Consider the following 17949-nt stretch of genomic DNA (forward strand, 5'->3'; position numbering starts at 1 on the left):
AATTTCTAGCCTGAAGCTGTACCCTCTCCACCTTAATAAGATTATGGAAACATCCTGTTGACTTCTTGGAAAGCATCCTTGTCTCCTTAATAACTTTATTTACAAACTACCTCCTAAGACGTTGCTTTCCAAATTGTCTCAGTTTCATCTGTTTTGTGTTGTGATTACGTTTTCAAAGTGATATTTTCAAGAGTATATGTTTTTTACTACCTATAGCTCCTATGCACTGACATAGTTTACAGATGTTATTTGAGGAAAATGTAGGAAAAACTCTATGCTACTGTCCTAGAAAGGAAATTATGAATCTAGTGTGCCTTTGGAGTTAAAGAAACACATTTAAATTCTTGTAACTTAGCACTTCAAATGAGTAAATTTTTGTATACCAAAGGGGATTTTTTTTTTTTTCCCAATAATCTAAGGAATTTTATTTTTGGTCCCGAGGAAAAACTTCGTTCTGCTTTATATGAATAATAGCGATTTCATATACTATAAGTGATTCTGCCAGTTGCCAAATATTCTGGGACTTACCCATAATTAAGCTCTTAGGAGCAATATGTTAGGGTGGGCCTGTAACACTTAGAAATAGCTAAATTTCAAGAAAAAATTTTGTGTTGTAACTATTACACTCTTAAATGATAATGCTTAGAGTTTATTTTCACTTGAAATTGCTTAGTTTGCCAACTCCTTTTTTCCTTGAATTTAGAATTATGGAAAAACTTGGATAATCTTTCTCTAAATCTATATAACCTTATACACAGAATTAGAGTTTAATCATTTTTAATTCTATTATTATATATATATATTTTACTACACCAGTTTGTGGGAAATATCTTCATTATATTATGCCAGTTTTATTTAATACTTTCTAAAATGGTACTTTTTAATTTTGAAAGACTAATTTTAATCAGGAATTCTTTTTTATTATTATTTTTAATCAGGAATTCTTAACCTTCCATTCTGATCTGTTTTATTCACTAGTTGTTACTTAGTTCTATGAAAATTCTACTTGAAATCATGATAAGAAGGGTCTTGGAATTGTAATTGAATGTTCTTTTATGTACTTTTCAAAATTTGTCATTTTTTAGAATATTTCCAAGGTAAAAAATTATTTTACCTGTGAAAATTCCTTATTTTCTCTTACAATAGTCTAGCGGTCAGTGTTTCTCTGTTCCTCTCCCCGCCCTCCACCCACCCCCGTGGGCCCACCTGCATTAAAATAAACTGTAGGTCTTATTTTTTTTTAATGCAGATTTGGGGCCGTACTCTCAATTATTCTTAGTGGTCATTTTGGAACAAGATGTAGGTGATATTTATACCCAGTAAAAATCTAACAACTCTGTCTAGGACCTTATTGTTCTTGCCATGAATACCTTAGGAAATAAATAACTCAGTGTAATATACCTAGATATTTTTGTTACTTTTCTCAGAATATTTCAATTTTCCTTATCAGGCTTGTGACTAGTTTTATGGCTGTCATCCTCTGTCCAAAAGAAGCCCTCTGGGGAAAATATTCTGTGGGGAAAACTTGTAATTGTGCTTTCCAAATTTAACAATGGTATTTTGACAGAATAATTCTTGTAAGGAGTAATACCATGAGAGCTTTTAATATAAGTGTTTCTATAAAAAAGGCATTTAGGTCACTCTTAAAGACAAGATTTTTGCCCCTTGCCTACAGTTAGGAAAGTCATGGCAGTAAATGATCTGGTGACAGTTATCATATCTTAAATCCTTTTTTTCCCCAAGCCTTCAGTGAAAGTCTACATATCTGGCCTATCTAGGGCCAGACTTTTGCTGGTCCTGGATTGGCAGGTCGTTGCTTATTTTCACAAGTTGTCTCTTTGATCTGACTTCCAAAGTTAAGTCCTCATTAAAATCAATTGTACTTAACAGCGTGTGAATATATTTCATTAGAAACTCATGCAATTGACTCAAGTTTAATTTCTGAAGTTGTTGAAGATAAAGTCAGAAAAAAATGCATTTAAGGCAACTTTCTATGGAAATTTAAGAATATGGTTTTAAAGAATTAATATAGAAGGATAGACCTGAGTTTAAATCCCAGATCTCTATAATTTAAAAGCTATCAGTGCAGCTGAAGTAATAATATCATGGAGAGTTTTTATATTAAAACCCAAATTCTCTGAATTACTAAATGATATTTGTGACTTCTGACTTCTCAGACATAGTTAAAAAGAAAATAAAACTTTTGAGGCTGGGAAACAAGACCTGTTTATATTAGTAAGCAATTAGTAAATATGTTAATAAAATAGGTCAAAAAATTTAACTCAACTTTTTTGAAAAATAAATAGTAATATTCTGATTCACATAATAAAAATGGTAAAGTTTTTAATGTTAAAGCATAAAAAGAATTAAGTTCTTATACATTTCATACAACTATAAGTCACTGGAGTATTAGTCAAAAGCAACCCTAGAGGTCATTTCACTCTGATGACTGACTTTTACTTACACATCATCAGTAATGTAAAATATGAAATATTTTGATAAATTTATATCATGTGGGAAGAAAAGGTCAATGGATCTGGTTTAATCATAGCATATTGTTTCTCTATCTGAACAAAACAAGAGCTGCATACCATAAGGCTGTAGTATAGCTCATTATTTGAACTAAAGTGGATAACCAGAAAAAGCATAAAGATTGATTTATCCCTCCAATTCTATTTATAAGACATTTATGCAAATCACACTGAGAATTACGAGATGAGCTACAGGTAACACCCTGGTGGTTCAGTGGTTAGGACTCCATGCTTCCATTGCAGGGGCCATGGGTTCAGCTCCTCATTGGGGAACTAAGATCCCACATGCCACATGGTGCAACCAAAAAAAAAAAGAAAACTACAAATATTTTAGAAGGGAAAATATCTTAAATACAGTAACAATCCATTTATATCATCATTGGCTATATCATATGCTAAGGCGGCTACCTTGCATAATTTAATTTTTCAGTTAACTGAGGCAAATCCATTTAATCATTATTTTTTAACAGTTTTATAAGAAATATTCTAAATATACTTTCTACTTCTCTGCATTTTCTTTGTCATCTTTAAGAACATGGGGTGATAACAGAAATCCACCCTTAGGGGCTGCTGAGATATAGAATGCCCTTTACTACGTGACCTTGCGTTGCTGTGCTTTTTGAGTCATATCTGTTTTTCACAGTTTCTCTATCTTCCCTTATAATCAGTTGTCACTTTTTGCTGCTGTCCTGTATGCCTGCTTCCCGCACTAGGCCCCTAACTTGCTGCTTCTAATCTGCTGTGGACTGAGAAACCAGATTGCCAAGCTTGCTAGAATTGTGTCTAAAATAAGAGTAAGTAGACTGAACAAGGCTTAAGGGGCTTTTCTGTCAGTACAGTGCATGGACTTTGTGGTACCTGTTTGGCTGCTCAGCATGCTTTTGTTTGCTTCTTAGTTCTTTACTAAGAATTTGCTAAAAATACTTGTTTGAATATGTGATTGCCATACATTTAGAGTATTAATTCAGTTTTTATATGGTGATGTTTCTAAGACTCTCCATTAATGAATTCAGCCATAAAAGAAAATTTGACTATCTTTGTATAAATCACTGTATATATTTTAGGAAAATGTTAAATATTTTGTTCTTGCTAAGTGTTCTAATATAGTATGCAGACTTAAAACTTAGAGCACTATAAGTAGACTTCAACTCTGTTCACCAAGATTTATATTCTAGAACTATTGGTTTGAGACTAAACATGCATGGCTAATTTAGTAAGAACTGCCTAACTGAATATTTGGGGAATGAGTCATTCTAGATATCCCAGTTTTCTGTGGAGCTTAAACCTCTAAAGAGCTTTTAAATTTTTTGGAATTACTGAAGAAAATCTTTTTAAAACAATATGCATCACTGCCTTCTTAAGCAATATATGAAATACATTGAAAAAATTTTGATGTCAAAATGATTGTTACTAACAACAGTTTTACTGTAATAAACTACTCAGGCACTGAAAGCTATATGCCCCTTTACTAAATAAGTCATTCTGCTGTGCCTTTGATTTCTAATAGTTTTGATTCTCTATTACTGCTCACTGAAGTGTGCCTGTAGCAATAGCCTTTCTCTACCTTCATAATGTTCCTTCTAGACTGCTTCAGTTTTGGAAAACAGCTGACTGAGACAGCTAGCATAATGTATAAAAAATACAAAGAGTAAACTGACTCAGTGAAAACCTGAAAAACTGGATTATACCTAACTACATGAATTATAACTTATTACCTGTTTCATTGCTGTCTTTAAGTGTACTAGAATAGAGTCCTGTTCTCAGAATAGAAGAGCTGTCAGTATACCAAAGAAACCATTTTGTTTTCATACTTTACCATCTATATATTTCACGCTGCTAATATTTTTGGCGCTGATTAAAACCAGTGTAGTCAAATTAGCTTTTTCTATAGTACTTTCTATTTGAATTGGATACCGCACGATGCCAAGGATTTCTTTGGCTAGGTTGTTTTTGTTATGTCAGTTTTGTTTTTAGAGAAATGTATCCTCATTTTCAAAACACGAAGTAGGTTGAGCCCTGGAAAATAAGGAAAGTTTTGTTATTGATACTATGGAGAACTGAACGGTAATAAGGATTTTAGACTCAAAACAATTATACACAGGAAAATTATTCTTTGATTATACAAGTTTTTAAGATACTATCTTTTATTCAATTAAATGTATATTAAAAGCTGGCCAAACATAAAAGTGTTAGATCTAATGATCTTGACAGATACTTGAATGACTAAATTCCCACTGCCATTCTGTATTTTGCATGTTTAAGTTATAATTTTATGTGTTAATCAAGCATGATTATTTTTCTTGTGAAAAATAAACATTAGATTTGCATGTTATATAATATCTGCAAGTAAAATTCAAACCTGTCCAGAAAGTGATACTTGTCTGATATCAGCACTGAACTACTTGCTTTTACCAAAGTCTGATTGTGTTTTAGTAACCATATGTTGATTCATCCTGCCATCTAATTACACGGTAATTAGAGAATCAGCCCACTTATTTTATGGCCATGCCTCAAAGTCAGCTTTCAGTTATTCATGCTGCTAGAAGGGAATTATGATACAATTTTCATCAAAAAATAGATGATCCAAAACACTGTCTTAAGTTGAAGCTGCCATTACAAAATAGTTATGAAGCCAAACTTGGTTTAGTGATACAAGGAGAAAAATTCTCTTTAAGTGTAGTTGTGAGAAGAAAATGACTCTACCTAGTATAATTGCTGTAAATCAAAAAGAGGGTGAATTGATTCCAGAATTCACATATACAGAAGTTTAGCATGAATAAGGAGTTGATTTTTATGGATATCCTAAAATGTGTGATAAATTAAAATACATATGTTTTAAATGCTATAAATTTTAATATATATTTTAACCTGTGAGCTATTCAGTTAGTTTCATTTCTATTTACTAATTTCATTTGTTAAATATCAAACATTTTACTGCAACAGGACAGTATTTAAGTTGTGTATACTTTGGAATACACTGTTTTTAAAAGTGAGTATATTCTGTGAGATACTGTTGCACAAGTATATTTCTCCTCTCATTTATATTTTAAGAGTTTCTCCAAATAAGAGATAATTTTACTATTTTGGACTTGACATTTTTCACTTTTTAGCATTTTCTTAAAGGTCGGCTACCTACAAATTATTTTATCATTGAACATATTTTAAAAACTAACACAGTCTTTTACAAGTAATTACATTCTTTTTCCCTTCCCAAGTACATCTATAATATATTAGCTCAAATGGAATCTGTATTAGCTGAATCACAGTATTTTCTGCACTTTTATTTCACCAACTTGTACTTCTGTTCATAACATGATTTAAATAATGCTTACTCAAGCACAGTACTAGCATCTGTCGACATACAGAAAGCTCCAGATATGTTACACCCATCCCTTAAAGACTGGCTTATGGTTCTGGTACAGCCCTGGAGGTCCATATGAGTGAAAAGCCAGAAGTCTGCCTGAGCTGAAAACACTCCCAAGGAGTTTGGTTTTGTTTGGGTTTGTTCTAGGTATGGTCCCAGGGATCCCAGATCAAACCAGGCCCCTGGGCCTATCCTAGAACCAACCTAAACTCGCGCATCATTCCTGGAACGTCAAGAGTGTGAAGGCTGAAGACAACCTGAAGCTGACGAGACATACTGAGTTTAATGTTTTTTTTGTATGTGTGCCTATGTGTGAACAAGAATTGGTTCCTTAATCCTTCTCAAATAGAGGGATGACAGTGGACAAGATAGTCTTACCAGACTTTGACATTATAGTAATTTATCACAATAGGAACGTGGTATATAATATGGTTATTATTAATTGCCAGTGAGAAGCATTGTTCTTAAAATTTTTATTATCTGGTCTCTATTTTTAGGGTAAGCAACTTAGCCACCAAAACAAATTTCCCTCCTCCCCAAATTCATGATTTCTGCTTTTGCTTTTCTCAAAAACTTTCTACTCAACAATAGTATCACAGTCTCATTTAACTAATTTTTCATAGTTTCTAAAAAGGTATTCTAAAAAGTCTTTGCTTTCTTGCTGCATTGTAGATGATTCTTAAACTCTTGTTTCTGGAATTTAATGCCTTTTTCTTTTAATCTGTTACTGAATCTACCACATTGCTTTCAGCTTGCTTTTTGAAATTCAGATCTGGGGAGAACTTGAGCAACATTTGTAGATGCTCCATCCCTGTTAGACTCAATGTAGGCTGCATTTTGGAATCTGCTATAAGATTTTTAGCAAGGTTCTTTATTTTTGTTCCCTGCTGCTCTGGATTTTTAAAATATTCTGACCTAGTTGATTTATCAAATGGCCTCATATTATAACATCACTATAGTCATATACATGTTTTTATTTAATTTGGAGAACAAGATTTCTGAACAGGCATATTGAAAACACCCCCAAAGGTTGTTATACACCTTTGGTTATTATATTTGTATATTGTATTATACAATATAATATTTGTATATTATACAAAATAATATTTGTATATTATACACCAAAGGTTATTAATACACAATGAAAATGTATACTTTTGGTAATACTAGCATTTCAGTAGATTTAGACCATGTTTGAAGTAATTGCAGACTAAGCAGGGACTGTACCTGTGAAAGCAGCTGAAACTGTGCTATTCTTCCAAGCCTTGTCACACTAGAAAAATCTGGCCAGTGAGGTGTCCTTTAACATAGGACTGAGAGACTGTCCATCTGAAGAACTCAACCCTGGGCTTATTTCTGTATTACATTCGTTATGTAGATGCTTCATCCCATGGATTCTGTTATTTTTGCCTTTTAAATCTTGCTATGTTTACGCTTCTCAATGTTTTTCTTTTTGCACAATGTTTTCCTGTTTGTGTAAATCAAAGCACTGTACATGTTACTCTGTGTGTGTGTATATATTCTTAATAAAAGAGTAGACTATGGGTCTACTGATTTTGAATTTTAAAGCTAAATGATTTAAATGTGTTTTATTGTCTTGTAAATTCACTCTTAATTTATGCCTCGTCTTCTCATTCATTTTTTTCTCTAATGGACTATATAGATTTAATAGGTGAGCCTTATTTTCATCTTCTGCCAGAATTTGACATTTTGTGTTCACCCAAACATGAAGAAGTTCTGTCATCTGCATTCTTATATCAGTGCACAGTTAACTTTATTTCTTGACAGTTAGCCCAGCTTATGTTTATATACAGTAAGTATTCTTGGTTATGGGAAGGGGCCTGTCTACTCACTTTTAACATGGTTATTTATGAACACTGACAATAGGAATTTGCATACTGTCCTACAAAGTTGATGCTTATTTACATAGGAAGTTTCTAAAGTCTGCCTTCACTTTAGATATTTTCAGAGTGTTAAGGTGTATTTTTTAAATATCATTTGAAAATATTCTTTCAGAGATGCTTTAATTTTTACTTTTCGACTACTTATGTTTTATATGGTAAAACTACGTTTCCAACCCTACTTGAAGACTTGAGAGTATAACCTTTTTTGAACAGTAATTTCTTTGATAACTCTATGTATTTTATCATAATGCATTTTTGTGAACTGTTTTAAAAGATTTTACAAAATCCCAACAGTAGGTTTGTACATATCTCTATTATTGTCGTTCCTCCTTAGCCTAAGTCTCCAATAAAATCTGTACTTCTTTATACTTTGTACCTTTTGTATTCTGGTGTTTGTCACATGAATTAGCCAAAAGATAAAATTTCTTTTTCTGTTTCTTCTGTCTTTATTTTTTTATTGGACTTTTTTTTTTTCCCCCAATATTTTTTCCCAAAAGACAGTGGTTGTCTAGGAAAGCCTTGGATTCATTAGTCTGTTTGATCATTCAGGTGCCTCACATGAGACTTTATCAGCGCAAAAGCATCAGGTTAAGTGTAAAAACTCCATTTTACCATTCTCTGTGACATTCTCATCCTGTTACATTTGTTGCCTTACATGACCTCCCTTACAGAAAGGGCCTGTTGAACTAATAAGGGAGTTAAGGTCCTGTGGATTATACTTTTCCTGTGTAATGAATGGAAAGTTGGTTTTAACTTTCCTAAGCTTAGCTATAGACTTGGGAACATTCATGGTAATTCCACAGTGGCTCTTCAGACTGAATGCTGGTTAAAGAGAAAGTGATCTTCCTTGAACTGAACTTTTAAATAAATAAGCTACCCCTTTGCAGAAAAGATTTGAGGCAAGGAAATTTTGCTCTTGTCTGAGATTTTTTTAATTAAAAATGCAAAGATAAAGTAGATTGTATATAGTTTACTCTACCGGATCCTGAAGTCATTGGGTAGGAAATATCCCATATGATAATCACTCCTTGTCTTCACAGTTTGCTTTTGAAGATCCTTAGCAGATGTGCCATAACCATTGAAAATAAAGTTGGCAAATAGTAATTTTCCCCGAATATACATCTGTAAAAATTAATAAAACTCTTAGAGAAAATGGCCAGATGAAAATTAGTCCTGTTTGTTTGAAGTAACATCTTAGATGTGTCTGTACAAGAAAATATTAATTTTTATATACAAAATAATGTTAGGTAATAAACATGTTCCTAGAATCCAGATATGTTGTTTGAAGATTAAAAAAACAGGCTCAGTTGTTTTCTCACTCAAAGTCATACACATGAGGTGGCAGAACCAATGTCCAAACCAATTCTAAAAGGATAACCAGCCTTCATCATTATGGTAAGCTACTTGTGGATACATTTAATTTTACAGCTAACCTCTAGGATAAAGTAGAAAGACCTGAATTGGAAGTCAGTAGAGTTGGATTGTGGACAAAGCTACTTTCTCAGTCTCAGACAAATCATTTAATCATAATGAGCCACAGTTTGCTCAGTAAGAAAAAGACAGTTGCTCATGTGAATGTATGGCAAAACCCACCACAATATTATAAAGTAATTAGCTTCCAAATAAAATAGAAAAAGACAGTTGTCATTTATGAATTGGACTAGACTTCCAAAATCCTCTTCTAGGAGTAAGATTCTCAGATTGTCTCTTTCTTAAAGAGATACAGTTCCACTATGTAAAGCCATATTTGTCTTTTCCTTCCAGGGTGCAAGAGAGCTAATATTTAGGCACAGGTGAGCATCTTGGAAATTATTCAATTTTTAGAGGCTAGAAAGGTTAAGAAGAGGTGGCAGGGGAAGGAGATAGTAGTTTTAAAACAATGTAGCTGGTTCCAACACAGAAAATAACCTAAGAAGTAAGTGTACCGTATTTTTAAAGTTGTCCAGTACAAGTGCTTTAACGGGACTGTAAGGTTCAGAAGAAACAGTTGTTCTCTATGATGACATGTTATTTCTTTCCTCTTAGCATGATCTTTAAATCATGAAGGGATGTCCTATTGCAAGGTTTGCTCAAGGAAGAGAATAATTATTATTATTTCATTTTAGGAACAAAAGAATCTCTCCTGTTTCCTTTCTGGGATCATCTATAAACACTGGCTGAGATGGAGCTTGGTGTGGTTCCTTGATCTGAAACACATTCTTTGACTTTATTCTTTAGCACCCATGTCTGGCTGTTAGTCGTGAAGCTACTTATCTTGCCTGTACTTAGATACATGATTAATGATAGGCAGTGACAAAGGTACTGTGTTCAGTGTATGAATATTTCACAAGATCGGAAGAATTTAACAATGATAATCTCTTAAACATTGATATCAGGGTAACTTAGCTATTTTTTTCTACAAAGATAAATGTGAAACATTTGTATAATAGAAAAAAATGTAGTTTAAGAAATTGATAAGTTGCAAATGTGCAGGATTTCATTGTTATTTGGGGCTTATAATCATCCATATAAGCCATCCCCTCTTAGGTTGAAATTGAAGCCTAGAAAAAAGTGGACAAAGCAGCAATCTTTTGTTCTTGGAGAAATAACTTAGTCAAAATACAGAGAAATGTTAGACTAGGAAAAAAAAAAAAAAACAAACCTTAAGTTTGTGTGTGTCCAGAAGCCAGGATATGACCAGACACAGTATTAAAATTTTAAGTATTTTCTTACTGAAATCATGTTGAATTTGAGTTTCAGTTGAGCTTCAAAACCTGGAATAAATAATCCAGATGTTCTCAGCATTTTATCAGATAAAGACTCCTGATGGTATTTTCCCCATGGGACCTATGCTTTGAAATTTTTTTAATCTATCACATAATCTATGTTCATTAAAACTCTGTAGATTGGGACTTCCTGGACGTCCAGTGGCTAAGATGCCATACTTTCAATGCTGGGGCCTCAGATCTGATCACTGGTCAAGGAACTAAATCCCACCTGTCATAACTTAGTTCCCAAGCCGCAACTAAAGATCCTGCATGCCGCAACAAAGATTGAAGAGCCCGAGTGCCTCAACTAAGACCTGATGCAGCCAAATAAATACTTTTTTAAAAATACTCTGTAAGTTGCATACCCTCCCAAGTCCCTCCCTTCTTTGTTTTTTCAGCTAGCCAAAGTTATAATGGCCATTTAATCAGAGTGTATGCTGCATGCTGGGCTTCCCAGGTGGCACTAGCGATAAAGAACCTGCCTGCCAATGCAGGAGGTAGAAGAGATGTGGGTTCAATCCCTGGGTCAGGAAGATCCCCTGGAGTAGGAAATGGCAACTTACTCCAGTATAATTTTTTTTTTTTTTTTTTAATACTCCAGTATTCTTGCCTGGAGAATCCCATGGACAGAGGAGCCTGGTGAGCTACAGTCCATGAATTGCAAAAGAGTCAGACATGACTAAGCACTCATGCAAGAGGGATATGGAGGATGCAGAATGCTTTTTATGGTGATCAGGTGTGAGGAAGTGAGGGAACCATCCCCCACAGAAGAGTATTGCAGAAGCTGTAAGTGAAAGGGCTTTGAGGCAGGAACAGAAGTAAAGAGGCAAGAGCGGCTGAAGCCCCACAAGAAAGGAGCTGGTCAGTCAGGGAGGGTCTTGAAATGAACAAGGCTTTTACTTTGAGTTAGGAAGCCTTTGGAGGTTGTTGGGCATTAAAGTAACATGGCTTAGATTTTTGCAGATCTGTTGGCTATTGCAGTGATCTGTGTGAGGGATGCTGGGTGGTGGTAGTGAAGGCAGTCAGGGGTGATCAAATTCTGGATCTATGTTGAAGGCAGAGCCAACAGGACTTGCTGATGTAATTAATGTGCAGTATAAGAAAAGGGAGGTCTAGAAACTTCTATGGTGTTCAGCTTGAGAAACTGGAGGGACAGAGTTGTCATTTATTGAGAAGGAGCACCCAGTAAGGTTTGGGTAGAAATTGAACTGATTTTGGATAGGCTACATATGAAATACTTATTAATCTTTAGGTGGAAATAGGAACAAGCAATTTGATATATGAGTTTAGGAGAGAGATCCAGACTGGGAGATGTCACAGTTTGGGATGTGGTTAAAGGTATGAATATAGGTCAGATGATAGAGTCGGAAAGCTGAGATCTTTCTTTGGGTATCTGAAGCTGGAAATCAGGAGATAAAAAGGAAACTGCCAAGACTGAATGAGAGCAGTCAGACATAAGAGTGGTGTTCTGAAGATGAATGAACAAAGTATTTTATAACAGAGGCCGTGATTAATTGTCAGTTCAGTTCAGTTGCTCAGTCGTGTCCGATTCTTTGTGACCCCATGGACTGCAGCACTCCAGGCCTCCCTGTCCATCACCAGCTCCCAGAGTTTACTCAAACTCATGTCCATTGAGTCGGTGATACCATCCAACCATCTCATCCTCCATCGTCTGTTGGGAGCCGGCATATTGCATATTGAGTGCATATTGCATATTGAGTGCAGCACTTTCACAGCATAATCTTTCAGGATCTGGAATAGCTCAGCTGGAAGTCTATCACTGCCGGGAGCCAGCGTAAGGAACTCCACCCGTGGCAAAGGTCATGAGGAAGGAGGCTCGGCATACGCAAAGGCGGGATCGAGCCTCAGGAGTCCCCCTGGAAATTCTCGAGCATCTACCCCCATAACCACAGTCTGCCTACTTTCTGCTTTGTGCTTTCACCTACACCTCTGACTTTACGGGGGCCTGTCCCCTACTACCTCTCTCTGAAAAAAGAGTTAACTTAAAGCTCCAGTTAATAAAGTTCCTGGGTGTGACAGTGTTTCAACTTACAAACTCCTTTGGAAATCCTCTAGCCTACCTGAATAGGTTTTTCCGGCCACATGTGATTGTTCAGAGCTTCCCAACTGTGAGAGGCAGGAGACGTTCTAAACTGTCTAAATACAGATTCCTTTGAGTAGTTAAAAGATTGATTAGAAATTGTATTGGTGAAGGGTTTTTCACTTGTTGGGCCAATGTTTGCTGCTAAGTCTCCATATCCCTTACCTGCTGTGTCCCTGGCAGTGTATTGATTAATATAATTGGTGTAAGTAGTAGCTTTAATGTTTGTAACCTTGGACCCTTGAGTTAATTCTTTTTTGTTGTAGCCCACCACACCTTTGCCCTATAGGAATGCAACTTTAATGCTTTTGGAGGGTGGCGCCTGCCTAATCACCTTTAGAGAAAAATAAGTTTTCTGAAGAAAGGGTCTTAAGATGTTAACAGGCCTCCGGGCCAGAAGATGATGCAAATCACCTAAACTTTTGCATATGATAAGTTTGCAGGAAGAAAGCCTGGCTTACTGCATGACTCTACCCCTTCCCCCATTATCCTTTATGCATAACTTAAGGTATAAAAACTACTTTGGAAAATAAAGTGCGGGCCTTGTTCACCAAAACTTGGTCTCCCCATGTCGTTCTTTCTCTCACCTTCTGGCTGAATTATTCAGCCTCTTTTCTCCACTGAATTTCCTCACTGAGCTATCCTCATTCTGTTACTCTTTATATCTTTGATAAATATTTAAATAAATAGGTCACCGATGCCGTCTCTCCTTCGAATACCCTGGATCAGCCAGGGCTGGACCCCGGCAATCGTCCCCTTCTCCTCCCACTCTCAGTCTTTCCCAGCATCAGGGTCTTTTCCAATGAGTCAGTTCTTCACATCAGGTGGCCAAAGTATTGGAGTTTCAGCTTCTACATCAGTCCTTCCAATGAATATTCAAGACTGATTTCCTTTAGGATGGACTGGTTGGATCTCCTTGCAATCCAAGAGACACTCAAGAGTCTCCTCCAACACCACAGTTCAAAAGCATCAATTCTTTAGTGCTCAGCTTTCTTTATAGTCCAACTCTCACATCCATACATGACTACTGGAAAAACCATAGCCTTGACTAGATGGACCTTTATTGGCAAAGTAACGTCTCTGCTTTTTAATATTCTGTCTAGGTTGGTCATAACTTTTCTTCCAAGGAGTAAGCGTCTTTATAATTTCATGGCTGAAGTCACCATCTGCAGTGATTTTGGAGTCCCAAAAAATAAAGTCTCTTACTGTTTCTACTGTTTCCCCATCTATTAACATGTCAAATGCTGCTAAAAGATCAAGAAAGGTGAGGCCTTTGGGTATCTTCAGAGCAATGCAGGAGACCTGGTTTTGATTGCTGGGTCGGGAATATTGCCTAGAGAAGGGAAAGGCTACCCACTCCAGTGTTCTTGGGTTTCTTTTGTGACTTAGCTGGTAAAGAATCCACCTCCAATGCAGGAGACCTGGGTTCGATTCCTGGGCTGGGAAGATCCCCTGGAGAAGGCAAAAGCTACCCACTCTGTTATTCTGGCCTGAAGAATTCCATGGACTGTGTAGTCCATGGGGTTGCAAAAGGTGGGACACAACTAAGTGACTTTTACACACAGAGCAATGCCTGCTCAAGTTCTTTGCTCATTTTTTATTGAGCTATTGGTTTATAAACCAATTGGGCTATTGGTTTATTTTGTTGTTGAGTTTTAGGAGTTCTTTATATCGTCTGGATATTAATCTTTTATCAGATATATGCTTTGCAAGTTTTTCCCCTTCTGTGAGTATGTTTACACTCTTTAATAGTGTCCTTTGACAATAAACATATTTAATTTTGATGTAGAAAAAAAATATTATTTTTCTTTTGTTGCTAAATCTCCTCTTTTCAAGAAAGTCAATAATAACACCTGGTTCATAGGATTATTATGAGGATCAAATAAATTACTACATGTGAATACATATAAAAAGACTGGGACAATACTTACCATGTCAGAAGCATTCAATAAATACTAGCCATTATTCAGGCTAAGTTTAGTACAAAAACCATGGGTTAGAGGGATAGAATTATGTGACATGAAAGCCACTGGAGCAGAGTCTCAGGACCACGATCAGCAGTGTAAAATGATGCAGAGATGTCAAATAAGATCCCACAAACTTAGACTTGACACCAACAAGGTAAGACCGTGGTAAGACAGAGTTAGATGCCAAATTATACTGGATGGAAAAAAACTGTTAGGCTCTTTTTTGTCCAGGGTCAAGTCTCCTACTGTTTATGCTCTTATGGTGCTCCAAAACAAGAATAAACCTGTGGGGGGTTGCTAAGGTACAAATTTGACTGGATTTGGAGTCAAAACAACTAGGTTAGAGTCTCTGGTCTCCTACCACTTGATGCCTGTGCTCACTTCCAGAGTTCCCATTTCCTCACTTAAAGGACAATTATTCCTATGTTACGAGGTCAACGAGGGTTTGAAAAGTAAACATAATGGTAAGTCATTAATTAATATTGTCATAATAAATGGTTCTAACTCCTCTTCTTATTCTTTCTAACGTTCAGTAGTTCCCCCTGCATGCCAGATCTTGTGTAGTGGGGTGTTCCCACCTCTCAGATAATTGACGTACAGGTTTACAGTGGTAATTAAGATGAGATTAATACACATCTAGGGGCTTCCCAGGTGGCACTAGTGGTAAAGAACTCGTCTGCAAATACAGGAGATGTAAGAGACACATGTTCGATCCCTGGGTCAGGAAGATCCCCTGGAGGAGGGCATGGCGACTCACTCTGGTACTCTTGCCTGGAGAATCCCCATGGACAGAGGAGCCTGGTGGGCTACAGTCCATAGAGTCACACAGAGTTGGACAAGACTGAAGCAACTTCATACACACACACACAATACACATCAAATGCTTATGACAATTTGGCATGCTGTTCTATGCTATTGGGAAACTTTTGTCTGAGTTTTAGTGGTGACTATATCTTCAGGTCTGCTTCCTGAGCCACTGCATTCCTCATGGCTGTGATGTTCACCAATTTAATTCATCTTCAACTGTTGCCATAAAAAGCAAGTGCTTAAAATATTACCATTGAATAGATCAGTGGATCTTTTTGTTCACTTTGTTTTGGTTGTAGACATGCAGAAGTTTGAGGATTTAATCTGCTGTTCAGTGAACAGAACATGGGGCTCCTCCTGAGTTCCTGCAGGTGCCTAAGCAAAGATGTTTTCAGCAGAGAAATGGCCCAGGCTTGGTCACCCTCACCCTTGGGAGCCACATTTCAGGGCAGGACATAAGTCGCATTTATTTACTCTGATTTGCACCTTGTTGTGTGGCTTCTTTTATTCTTTTTTAAAAGTTTATATTTCTTTTTATTACATATCCCAAGGTACCTTAGGAATGAATACATTTTCAAAACATAATAAGAATAAATTCTATAAAGAATATTTGAATAGCCTTGCAAGGAAATCCAAATGAACTATAACTTTATAATATTTTGTTTGTTAATGATGGATGGTTACAAATGGAAAGAATTTTTAATTCAATACATACTTATTAGGGGCTTCCCTGGTGGCTCAGTGGTAAAGAATTCGCCTGCAATGCAGGAGATGTAAGAGACACCAGTTCACCTTCTGAGTCGGGAAGATCCCCTGGTGGAGGGCATGTCAACCCACTCCAGCATCCCTGCCTGGAGAATGCCATGGACGGAGGAGCTTAGCAGGCTGTAGTCGACAGGGTCACAGAGAGTCAGACACGACTGAATCGACCTAGCATGCACACACGCACGTACTTATCGACCGATTTTCTTTGTACTAGACACAAAATCACCCTATGAGATATTCCCATTTTATAAATAAAAAGCGTGGCTCTCGAATAAGTTAGATATCTAGCCCAAGAGTCCAAGCCTCTTAGCAAGAAAAAATAGTGCACTAGGTTCCCTAAAAAGGCTCTTTGACTTCAAATTAGATGCTTGTGTTTGTGTTTGGTCACTTTGCTCCTGTTTTCCTGTGTAGGTCACCACATACAGGGACACACATTCACACAAGCACGTGCGTGTGCACACACATTCACAGAGGAATCCTAGTTACCGCTTCAGACAGCACAGTCCCCTCTGTTTACATTTAATCACGGGATTCCTAAAGGAAGTCAATTAAATGGGCAATTAATTCCTCTGTGCACCGTTCACTCATATATTAAAACTCTTAATCTAATTTCTCTAGATATTGTTCCCCAAACCACTGTCCTCAATGTTTAAATTCCTTATTACTTGTGAAGTTGATGTGAGAATCTTTTTGCAAGAGCACTTTGTAAACTGAAAAGATATTCTATTATCTAGTTGTGGGATCCAATCTGTTCAGTTTTATTTGCTGGTGAGAGGTTAAATGTTTATCCATTGTTCCACGAACTGAATGAGTGGAACTCAAACCAAGAAAACAGTCCCTGATTTGCTCTCTCAAGCTAAATATATTAGCCTTGTGGTGACCAAATATTGACTAAATGAAAGCAAAGATATTCTAACTGTCCACTAAAGTCCTTTCCAATTAACCTTAGTGAAATATCCTAAGATACTTCCAGACAGCTACTCTTTCTGTTAAGCAAAGACTAGAAAAAGGATATGTGTTAGGAGAGTAAATCAGTTCAGTTCAGTCACTCAGTTGTGTCCGACTCTTTGTGACCCTGTGGACTGCAGCACTCCAGGCTTCCCTGTCCATCACCAATTCCAGAGTTTACTCAAACTCATGTCCATTGAGCCGGTGATGCCATCCAACCATCTCATCCTCTATCGACCCCTTCTCCTCCCCACTTCAAACTTTCCCAGCATCACGGTCTTTTCCAATGAGTCAATTCTTCACATCGGGTGGCCAAAGTATTGGAGTTTCAGCTTCAGCATCAGTCCCTCCAGTGAATATTCAGGACTAATTTCCTTTAGGATGAACTGGTTGCATCTCCTTGCAGTCCAAGAGACTCTCAAGAGTCTCCTCCAACACCACAGTTCAAAAGCATCAATTTTTCAGTGCTCAGCTTTCTTTACAGTCCAACTCTCACATCTATATGTGACTACTGGAAAAATCATAGCTTTGACTAGATGGACCTTTGTTGGCAAAGTAATGTCTCTGCTTTTTAATATGTTGTCTAGGTTGGTCATAACTTTTCTTTCAAAGAGCAAGTGTCTTTCAATTTCATGGCTGCAGTCATCATCTGCAGTAATTTTGGAGCCCAGAAAAATAAAGTCTGACACTGTTTCCACTGTTTCCCCATCTATTTGCCATGAAGTGATGGGACCAGATGCCATGATCTTAGTTTTCTGATCTTGAGTTTTAAGCCAACTTTTTCACTCTCCTCATTCACATTCATCAAGAGGCTC

General features: G+C 36.5%; 1 protein-coding gene across 1 annotated transcript in view; it reads right to left on the bottom strand.

Annotated features, from left to right (window-relative positions):
- Positions 1 to 8774: 8774 nt before the first annotated feature.
- Positions 8775 to 17949, bottom strand: part of LOC147371436 (uncharacterized) — a 144147-nt gene continuing 134972 nt past the window's right edge. Inside the window, exon 15 of the mRNA XM_086403685.1 lies at positions 8775 to 8921. Coding sequence (XP_086259811.1) covers positions 8775 to 8921 — 147 coding nt within the window. The remainder of the gene's footprint in view (positions 8922 to 17949) is intronic.

This window comes from Bos grunniens, chromosome 5 (genome assembly GCF_055505025.1).
Source record: "Bos grunniens cultivar Pamir isolate PY7600 chromosome 5, Bosgru_T2T1.0, whole genome shotgun sequence".
In the NCBI taxonomy this organism is placed as follows: domain Eukaryota; kingdom Metazoa; phylum Chordata; class Mammalia; order Artiodactyla; family Bovidae; genus Bos; species Bos grunniens.